At 35.9% G+C, this 11,681-nt stretch overlaps 1 protein-coding gene across 1 annotated transcript; it reads left to right on the top strand.

Moving 5' to 3' along the window:
- The first annotated feature begins 8,637 nt into the window (after positions 1 to 8,637).
- On the top strand, positions 8,638 to 9,363 carry LOC149170814 (uncharacterized). The gene has a single exon (XM_089427366.1). It carries the CDS (start codon positions 8,723 to 8,725, stop codon positions 9,350 to 9,352), a length of 630 nt encoding a protein of 209 aa, XP_089283492.1. The 5' UTR covers positions 8,638 to 8,722; the 3' UTR covers positions 9,353 to 9,363.
- Positions 9,364 to 11,681: the final 2,318 nt, after the last annotated feature.

Below are 11,681 nucleotides of genomic sequence, written 5' to 3'. Positions count from 1 at the left end.
AAAATGACTGATGTTGAACTACCTATTATTAGTAGGGTATCTACATAGAGCATTATGATCAACAAAGAGTCAATTTTTTTCAACATTTAAACACTACGGTCATATTTGCATCAAATGAAACTTTGAGGCAGTAAATAAGAATCCATTTTTGCATACCAAGCTCTAGGTGTCTGGTTGAGGCCATTGAGTGGATTTCCAAAGTCTTCATACAAGATATGGATTTTGTACATACCCTTGTGGTTCCTCCATGTAGAGCCATATTATGCTGACAGGCCCTAAAACATTCCACCGCCACTTTCAGAAGGCAATGTCTGTTTCCAAAAGGTGTAGCCAATCATGGTTGAAAATAACCAGCCTGCCAATGGGCCATAAATGGACGTGGGTTGTATATGCCCACCGTTGGATTTTGGCAGGCCAGTGATCCAATGACGGGCATATACAACCCCTTGCATTTATGGCCCATGGGCAAGCTGGTTATTTGTTACTGCCAAACATGGTGCACGATCTGTTTTGGAGCTGCATAGTTGTTTAAGAGCGCTAGGAGAATTTATTCAACACGTCGCCATCAATCGTCATCAAAAAAGGTTATTGGAGAGTCGTTCATTGGGGGAGATGAATTTCTTGTACATTCCAATTCTGCAGAGTTTCGAGGTGTGTCATAATTATTCAATTGGAAGTTTTATTGAAACTTTGATGGGATGCTATCTTAAGTTGCATATCAGAATATTTAGCAAAGCGTTCTTGTATGATGTTCCTTTCTGTTCGATTGACACACACTCTGATTTGAAGGTTCTTTCATTAGCTTTCAAATAGATGTCCTAACATACATACTTTCTTTACCATATTCTTTACTTATATAAGAAGTAAACAAGTTTCAAAAGGCTTCAACCCATGGGAAAATGCTGCTTGATTGACAACTAATTTACCTATTTGTCGTTAAGTGTCAGATTCCATTGTGTATAAGAGGCATTCCAATCTACTTGTGCAAAATCACTTGATGTCTCATATTGTATCAATGAAAATTACATGTTCTTTTCTTCTACTTTCCACAAACCCTAAAAAGGTAATATTGAATGGAAAATGTGTACTTCTAAGGTGACAAATTTGGGTGGGCATAAGCAATGCAGTCCATTTTCTTATGTTTTGTGGTATATTACCTAGGCTCGTTCTTGGTTATTTTTTGGACCATTCTTAAGCGCTACAATAGAATTTTGAGTTCAAATATAAAGACAAAGATGCATGGATTGATCATGGATCTCTCGATTACAGGGCTTGCCTGTTCAAAGCATGAAAACCACTATGTGTATCTAGATCACGCTACCTCGAGCAATAACTCTAATTAAAAGGTAACAACTGGAAAATATATTTGGATTTTGTATCATTATATTGTGATATAAACATCAAATTAAATGGAAAACTATTAGATGGATGCAATAGAAATGAATTGAAAGTTTATATGAATGGATCATGGATTGCTCTATTATAAGTCCCATTACCTGTGTCACATGCCAATTCAAAGCATCAAAATCACTCTCTGTTTCTAGGCCATACTACCTTGAGCATTACCCTAATTAAGAGGCATGCAGTTGGAAAATCTATTGGATATTTTATCATTGTACTGTGATATAAGCATCCAATTGAATTGTCATTGTCCTCTTTTCACCTTAAACGTTTGCAAATATGCCTCTTCTCACCTTAAGCTATTTAAAAAAAATGGATTACCATTTACATTCATATTCTATCGAAAACTGCTCGAAAATATATAAATCACTATTGATTATATTCAAATAGTAATTAAATTTATACTCTAGGTAGAGGAATCATGGTAGAGCATGGTGCCTTTTTCCAATGTAACAAACCATGTATAATTTGCTCGTCACCTAGAAAAAGAATTCAGCATCTTTGTCAGTAATATAGTGAAACAAAATTTAAACCTTGAAACGTAAACACAAGTAACCATATTAGTTGTCCTGGAGACCACCCACTTCACATCTCACGGTGAAACAATGCATTTTACAGGCACGGTTTTATGATTCTCGAGCTGAATAGAGATGACTTCCAAGGGCTCCATCCCTTTGAGGTTTCTTGAAACAACATAATCAACTTGCCCACATGATTAAATGGCACAATTTATTAACTGAAGCCTCTTATTTCATGTTAATAACACGAGTAAGCCTCTTGCGTTTGATGCTAAGTAGTTTGTCATATATCACCCACGCAAAACTTATAAAATGGGGATCGCTAGTACCAGATCCTTTCAAATTTGCACGGCCCCAATAATCTGGGTGATATGTTACATGATACCCAGTTGATGCCCTGGCACTTTGCTTGTCAGCAAAGCTAGTTGCAGTGTTCTCGTAATCATCATAGCCATTTTCAAACCACCCCCTGCAGTGTTCTGAGAGACCTTACTGCATACATGATTGTTTCCTTTAGATCTCTATGCTTCCTATTACCATGGAATATTGACAAAGTTATGATGTTTCCACTGATAATCTCTGCAACCCATAATAATCCATCAATGATGCCAACTTACAGTCATACCATTTTTTGTGCACTAGAGCTTCACTAAGGTAGATTTCAAATCCCTCCACCTCCAAATCATTGTCATATGCCTTCCAAACAACTTCCTCTGTGAATGAGCTTATAAAAAGAGTCTATGATGCTTGTACACATTTTGATTCATATGTTGGTTTATCCTCTTTCTCCATGAAATCAAGAAATTATTTTTGGTGTAAATTGGCAGGAACCTACGCAAGAATACCAGTTTCTGGAAAATCAACTGCTTTTGAAAATAGCTCAGTTAACTGTAGACAACATGCACTATAATCCATACTCAGCTCTTGGTTAGAAAATGCAGTATGAGAATTGGCTATCATTCCCAAGCTGTCATTCATCATATAATTCACAAAATACTCTTGAACCTACTGCATCATCAAACAAAATCATATAAGATAATGCACAGAGCAGTGCTAGTGTTTAAGCTTAAACAAGTATAAGAAAGAAATATAGGTAATTTGTCTCCAATGAAGGCCCACAAATTCTTTTCATAGAAACATTGGCTTAATTAAAGTGAACGTGGATAAAGAAAAAGATCATAATCACAAAGTTAGTATGTTAATATTCTAGAAAAGTGTGCTAATATTCTCCTTTGAACAGTTTAGAAAATGAAGCCAACCAATGTACAAATAGTGCAAGGACTCATATATTTTAATGAGATGGGGTCAATGGGGTTAGTAGCACACTATCCGGTAATATCTCAGTGAAAAGTTCCTAAAGCATTCCAAATTCTAGTAAAAAAAGAATAATAAAATCTAAGGGGATGCTTGCAAGACAAAATTCAATAGGGAATATTATTGGTAAATGTTTGAAAAGCAGTGTAGTAAGCATTATTATTTTTAATTTTTTATGGGAACATTGTTGTGATCAGTTTTCTCAAAATTTGGTGAAATTTTAGAAGATTTATTGGAATTGCAAATATTAGTGATTGATATTGCACAATCCAGGTTTAAGGGGATTTAAAAAAAACTTGAACCCATTTATACATTCCAAAATGCAATTCCAACAAAAAGGTTGCAATTTCACCAACAGTTACAAGGCTGGATTCTAGTAATAGCTGCAATTACAAATCCCAAAAATATCATGTTTAAACTTATCTCTTTGAAAATTTGATTTAAAAGCATGTACTGCAATGCTATGTATCTGCTAGATAATGGAAAACGACAATTCATAGAAACAATACTAATTTTCCATCTTCAGTCATCATGAAACCTAATCATAATGGTCATGAATGAAAATATTTCTAACATACTAATCTACTATTGTTTCTGATAAAATGACAAGCACTCTAAGATCCTTTGATTCTTTTGATTCTTTTACATAGACGAGCATTTGATGTAGTTCCTAGCTTCAACAGAGAAAAAGGCATAATGATCTTTATTTTTGAAGGAACATATATATCATAGAGCCAAAGCACAGTCACAAAAGATTCCCTTCGCCATATAAGCAAGGAGATCTAGCATATCCACTATGACTCTGATCTTAAGAAGAGTAGTGATTTGTATAAACATTTACATATACAACCATTCACTCTGAATCTAACCCACCGAAAATGCGAGTTCATCAAGGAAAGCTGAAATGAACAATATCAAATTCAAGTAGTATAACGATTATTTTCGATAGATTTGTACCTTTATGACGATGTGGTACATAGATAAGGATAAAGCTAGAATTTGTAGTGCTAGTGTTTAAGCTTAAACAAGTATAAGAAAACAATATAGGTAATGTGTCTCCAATGAAGGCCCACAATTTCTTTTCGTAGAAACATTGGCTTAAGTAAAGTGAACGTGGATAAATAAAAAGATCATAATCACAAAGTAAGTATGTTAATATTCCAAAAAAGTGTGCTAATATTCTCCTTTGAATAGTTCAGAACATGAAGCCAACCAATGTACAAAACATTGTTCTAATTAGTTTTCTCAAAATTTGGTGAAATTTTAGAAGATTTGTTGGAATTGTAAATATTAGTGATTGAGATTGCACAATCCAGATTTAAGGGGATTTTAAAAAAAAATTGAACCCATTTATACATTCAAAAATGCAATTCCAACAATAAAAGATTGCAATTTCACCAACAATTACATGGTTGGATTCTAGTAATAGTTGCAATTACAAATTCAAAAAATGGCATGTTTAAAGTTATCTCTTTGAAAATTTGATTTAAAAGCATGTATTGCAATGCTCTGTATCTGTTGGATAATGGAAAATGACAATTCATAGAAACAAAACTAATTTTCCATCTTCATTCATCATGAAACATAAACATAAAGATCCTGAATGAAAATATGTCTAACATACTAATGTATTGTTGCTTCCGATAAAATGACAAGCACGTTAAGCTCCTTTGATTATTTTGATTCTTTTACATAGACAAGCATTTGATGTAGTTTCTAGATTAAACAAATAAAAAGGCATAATGATCTTTATTTTTGGAAGAACATATATATCACAGAGCCAAAGGACAGTCACAAAATATTCCCTGCGCCGTATAAGCAATGAGAGTTAGCATATCCACTGTGACTCTGATCTTAAGAAAAGTAGTGATTTTTATAAACATTTACATATACTTCCATTCACTTTGAATCTAACCCATAGAAAATGCTAGTTCATCAAGGAACGCTGAAATGAACAATATCAAATTCAAGTAGTGTAAATTGTTCCTTTATGACGATGTGATACATAGATAAGGAGAAAATTGTTCCTCATATTCTTTGGGATTACCCTGCAGATTTTGAAGAAAATGTTCAATTGAAAAATATTGCAGGCGGACACCATGAGCTTCTCCTGTGCGAGCAAGATCAGTTATTATCCATCCTATCAAAGGACCCATCCTCAACCTGTGCCCATAGTATCCATAGGCGATTAAAATAGGGGAATTGGATGTTGTTGACATCTCAGTCTTGGTCAATGGAAAGAAATTCATTGCCCAGAGTATCCATAGGTGATTAAAATAGGGGAATTGGATGTTGTTGACATCTCAGTCTTTGTCAATGGCAAGAAATTCACATCTTCTTCTAATAAAGAATAAGACGCGGGCTGGCCAGCCCGTCCATCCATCTATTGAAGGGAGTGGTTTTTCCTCTTCTAATAGTGAATGGAAGGAAAATCCTCCAGCATCTTACCTTGATAACCATTCCCGAAATGTCCAGATACATTTTCATTATTATAATAAAAAACATAATAAATTGACGATCACCCTTTGCATTTAGATAGCAGAAGTTGAATCCATCTCTAGATTATCTTTTTCAAGATGCAAGAATAGGAATATTTTGAAAGGTAGAAAAGGGTAATGAGAGATCGTGCTTAGATAAGGACATCGGCCGAACCACCCTCTATTCGGGAAACAACCCCCTATATGATGGTGTTGGCCTTTAAACATTGGTGTTCCAAATGAAACCAAACTTTTTCGCCTGGTTCAAAATGCAAGGTGGATCAGTGTGCATCAGGGCACTACTTATATTGTTGTTGGGACAATTGAAGGGCTTCAGATATGTTGGCATGACGTCAAGCTAACAAGTGAAGAAAAGAGAGGCCAAAGGACTGCTCACGTTGTTGATGGGATGCGCCAGAAAAGCTCTGAAAACCCTCTTCAACTGAATATAATTCTACCTTTTCTCTCCATGTTTTGTTTGCCCAAAACTTGATTTGGGGCCGAAGATTCGATCGCTAGACCTCCGAATGGCCTGACCTTGGGTCTTTATATCTCGGGCTGCGCTTGATCTCAGACGTTTTGCAATGAGAACGGGCGAAATTGACCATGAAATTATCTGAGTAGTTAGACATATTGGTACATGGCGCGGTGTCGTGTACAGTGTAGAGAACAGACACAGTAGCCAAGGAAATTGCGAAGAAGAGCACGCAGACCATGAAATTCTTGCCCACGCAACTATAGATGACCTTCAGCTTCAACAGTTTTGCAACAGTCTCGCAACCATGGACACTGTTATGAGCTTCTCCTCTGAGGGTAATATCAACCATTATCCGTCCTATCAAAGGACCCATCTTGAGCACGTGGCCAGAGAATCCGAAGGTAATTAAAATAGGGGACTTGGATGTTGTTGACATCTCAATCTTTGTCAATGGCAGGAAATCAATGATGAAATCTTCATCACAGAACATATGTATATTGAATACATGCAAGCCTCGACAACAATAGGGCTTTCTAACATAACCCTTTCTCTAAAACTTTCAGCCAACCAAGGGCTTACCTTCTGCCTCAATGCATCTAGATCAGGCAACAAGGTAACCTACATGAATTGAGACCTTCAGAAATTTGGGGTATTCTAAGGAGGGTGTCCCATAGAGGTAAGGGTCATTATAACAGGAAAAGGTGGGGAATCCAGTCTCTAGCAAAAAGCTCTGAAAGTTCTAAAAACCCTCGCTCTTAAAACCCTCTTCGATTGAATAGAATTCGACCTTCTCTCTCCATCTCTTGTTTGCCCAGATCTTGATTTGGGGTGAAGACTCAATCCCTAGACCTCTGGATGGCCTGATCTTGGGTCCATATATCTTGATCTCGGATGCTTTACAATGAGAACAAGCGAAATTGACCATGAAATTATGCAGTCAGGCGAAATTGACCATGAAATTATCTAAACACTCAGACATATTGGTACATGGCGCAGTGTCGGCATAGAGAACAAACACAACAACCAGGGTAATTGCGAAGAAGAGCATAGAGCATAGAGGTTGCTAAACTTTAGATGAAGAGCCCAGGCAGTTGTAGATGACCTCCAACTTCAACAGTCTTGCAATCGTAAAGGCTGCTAAACTTTCACCCACATGGGTAGTTAACTGCAAAGAACTATTTGGAAAAGATGCATGAGAGTCATTTATGCGGTTGAAAATGGTTTGTGCGGCTGGAAAATCTTTTGAGTAGCAAGTGTCATTCAATTTAAATCAAGGAATAATTATAACTCAATCTTATAACAAAAAATTCAAAGATAAAATTTATGACACGAAGGCAGCTAAGATAGTTCTTTTAAAGGAACACCTTACAACGTAAAAATAAAAATTCCACCACCCTAAATAACTAGGGTTATTCACCTAATAAATTAAAATATAAAATTATAACAATTTGATCGAAATAAAGCATCAAATATTAATAAGCCATATTCGAAACCCACCCTCGTTAAAAGTTAATCAGCATCTTTTCTGTTTGTTACCCTAAATAACTAGGGTTATTCACCTAATAAATTAAAATATAAAATTATAACAATTTGATCGAAATAAAGCATCAAATATTAATAAGCCATATTCGAAACCCACCCTCGTTAAAAGTTAATCAGCATCTTTTCTGTTTGTTATAATAAGTGAAATTATTGTAAGTTTCAAAAGGACTATCTGGTCTGTTTCTCGTAAGAGATTATATATGTTAAAAAAGAGATTATAATATATATATGTTTAAAAATATTAGTAAGTGTGAAATTATACGTAACTTTTCAAGCTGGATTCGAAATACAGCTCTTGTGAAAAGTTCATGAGGAAGCTTTTCCGATTGTTATAATAATCGAAATTTATATATAATTTGGGAACACTAACGGAGCGATTTCCTGCCCATCAACTCACAAGTAACAAAAAGAACATTACAAACTGTGGACTAAATTACTTCGTTTTCGTCCGGCCACATGTTATCACATGTGTCCGACAACTTACAATACTGTACGGTGAAGCCATCCTGCAAATCACATGTGTCCAACAACTTTAAATATTGTACGGAGAAGCGATCCATAAATCACCATTCCCCAGATCTTCTAGAAGCTACACCGTTGGATCTGTGCGAGATTTATAAAGTGATTCACGACAAGCTGGCCACAACTACATACACCCGCTTCCTAAATAAAACATTAAAAAATGAACAGCTTTACCGGAAGTAGACGCTTTAGAAATATTTTATCTAGGTAGGGTGGACTGCAGAAGTCATGCCAGCCGTCTCCAAACTCCTATACTATTCACAGAATTTGAAACAATAAACAAATATAAATATATGCCTGGCGTTATTTGCACCATAGAAAGTCGAAACGCTCTATATATAGCCAATGCTGCTCTCGCCTCCTATCGTATCAGGAAAGACAACTCTTCACAGCAGACAAACTATCATCATCCTCTGCTCCTTGCAACACCATTGTGTTCCGTGTTCGGATTGCCGGGGCTTCTCTCGATCATGACTGAGGCGCTGGTCAGGAAACGAGACCGTGAGCTCCAGGCTCTGCCGGAATCCATAGACGTCCAGGAGCAGAAACGCTTTCACGGCGGAGAAACAGACCGGTTTCTTCATCTCCTGCAGTTAGATCAAACTTTAGCAGAAGACGACGAAGAAGATGAATTCTCTCCCAGTGAGGAGCTCGTAAAAGGAGTCATGAGAAGCCTGCAGGAAGAGATGGCCGTGACATGTTCCACTTCTTATCCTTTCCCTAACTCTGGAGTTAATTCTGCGGCCACTAATATTTCTAGCAACCATATTGTAGGCCCAACGCAAGATACAGACTCGGACGTTGATCTATGTTATCTCCTGGAAGCTTCAGACGACGATCTCGGTATTCCTCCGAGCACCGCTGGGGACATCACGGAAGAATACTGTCAATCTTCACAGGAAGCATCCGAGGCTTTGCCGGGGAATCCGAATCTTAAATCCCTTTGTGAAAAATGGCACTTCGAGGACAACTTCCAAAACTATCAACAGTTTGAATTCTACGATCATGCCTGGGATGAGGCGCACCATGAAGATCATCTAAACACAGATTTCGTTAGCCAGATCGTGTTATCTGGTGGGGAATTATTTTATGTTGCTTGAAGACTATAAACTGCCGGTGGCTTGTAATGAATGCAAGCTTTCTTTTATTTATGTATAGTCGGTGTTTCAATCTGGTGCGTACCAGAAATACGTTTAGGATACAAAAATCATATTTAGCTATTAAAATTGCTTTCTTATTTTTTTGTGCAAATTGCACAACACAGTGTTTGTACTCATTCTTACAAATTTGGTCTCTGACATAGTGAATACAATTTCAACGCCTTTCAGATTAATTTAAACTATGGTATAATTTATCCAAATTCGTTCTCCTCGATTTCACCGGAAGAAATGAATTTAAATACGATATTCGTCCAGAAAAAATTATGCCCATCATTTCAATTTAGCTCTGTGAAAAATTTGCTAGCACTTCTTATCAATCCCCATTTTCAGTTATTTCATTGCCATCGATCTGCTGATAGCTCTGGCCTAATGCTTTAAGCTATGAATCAACTGTCTTAATGAAAACAAACATCTGGTATAATGTACAGCATACTGTGACATTGCAATGGCCTCAACCTCTCTTTATGTCAAATGAAGGAAAAACAGCCGAAAGATGCCAAATCTTTGTCTTACTTTTAAAATATAAATGTGCAACATCTTGCCTTACCTTTTTTTAATACATTAGTGATAGTCGATGTAATGACCAGAGACTAACTTATTATGGTCCTCCAGGAGCGCTGAATTCATTGATGCTCCGCTGGCCGTCTCTAGAATGTCTGTAGTCAAGGTTACTTATTTATTGCGACTGTACAGGTCTTGGTTGACCCAGGGCATTTTGATTTTCAATTGCCAGTGTATCTTCGCTTTTTCAGTTCTAACAGATGCAGAAAACATAAACGCACTTCTTCTAACCTGATTTATCCACCCTTCGCTCATTTATTTATCAAACATTGAATTGATATCGCGGACTGTGTACAACGATGGGTGTGTGGAACTTCTAGGCCGAACAAACCCAGCAAACCAACTTTGATTATATCTTATTCCTGGAAAAAATCATGGAATGGAAACCGAAAAATGCGCAAACACGAAGTCTAAAGTTTTGCTCATCTATTAATAATTTATTCAATTATTTACAATTTCAGTTTAGGTTAATTTTAGATTATTATATAAGTTTAACGTGATTTTTTTTAACATTATTAAACATAAAATTATATTAACAATAAAAAAAATACAAATGGAATGGAACTATATATATATATATGAGAAAGCGAATGTTAATTTTTTTATATTTTTTAAGTATAAAAAAACTTAATATATTATGTGAAATTAAATAATTAATTAAATTACAAATTAAAAAATTATTTTTATTTTGTACTTATATATCTTAATTTAAAATTTATAAATTATATATATTAGGATGATTAACCTCCACAAAGACTAATATGGCTTATGAGACCTTAAGAAACAAAGTGATTAATTGAGGCTCTTTAATAGTTGATTTCTATGATCAAAAAGAAGGGAGAGAAGTTTTGTTGACTTAATGGGTTGCTCACTTAACAAGCTAAGAAAAGTTGGTAGTCCAAGAAAGGATGTTTTGAAAAAGAGAACTAATGTAAGTAAGAGTCTGGCAATTCTAGCAATCCATGATAAAGTGCTTTTCATGATAAAGTGCTTTATATCTTCAACTTCTTAGTATTGTAAAGGAGGTAGATTTTTTCATCTCAAGGTGTTTTGGGAATAGACCAACTCACGGTTTCACTTCGAAGCTTATGAGAATTAGTTACCAATGGTTATTTTATTCTTACCACTAGTTAAAACAGAAAAACAATTCTAGTTAATTTTGGTTAGCAAGAGTGGGGTAGATCACCTCCTTATAACATCCTAGCTTCATTTTTCTCTCGAACTCCATATCCTCTCACAACTTATCCTTGAATTTGGAAGTAATATTGTTTTTAATATTCTCCAAGTCGATCTCCTCCTTTATCCCCCAATGGTCAAAACTAGGACTAGGCATCTTTATCCCAGCTTTCTAGAGCAAGAGGTGGGGGTTTTGACTAGAGTTAGAAGTAATTTTGGGTAGCCTCTTGGCTTCAATGTTGTACAACTTCTTCTTGTACATCATATACCTAAACATAGCCATTGACAATGGGGGAGAGGCTAGTTTCAATCAAGAGAATATGGTAGGGAGTATTTCCCTTAATCTTGAGGTTGTAAGTTATAAATTGAGGAGTATGGTAAGTTATAAATAGGGAGTATGGCAAGTTATAAATTGAGAAGTTTGTGTATAGGAGGGATGAGGATCGAACTTTCCATTTTGAAAATTTTAGCTTCGTAACCTTTAATGTCCCTAGCATGTCCCTAGCTTTCCCATTAGCGAGCTTCTTAATCG

Source organism: Pinus tabuliformis, chromosome 4_2 (genome assembly GCF_031772625.1).
Source record: "Pinus tabuliformis cultivar Carrire ecotype Pingquan chromosome 4_2, CPIR1, whole genome shotgun sequence".
NCBI lineage: Eukaryota > Viridiplantae > Streptophyta > Pinopsida > Pinales > Pinaceae > Pinus > Pinus tabuliformis.
The sequence above is the reverse complement of the archived record's forward strand: the minus strand, read 5'-3'. Positions and strand labels throughout refer to the sequence as shown.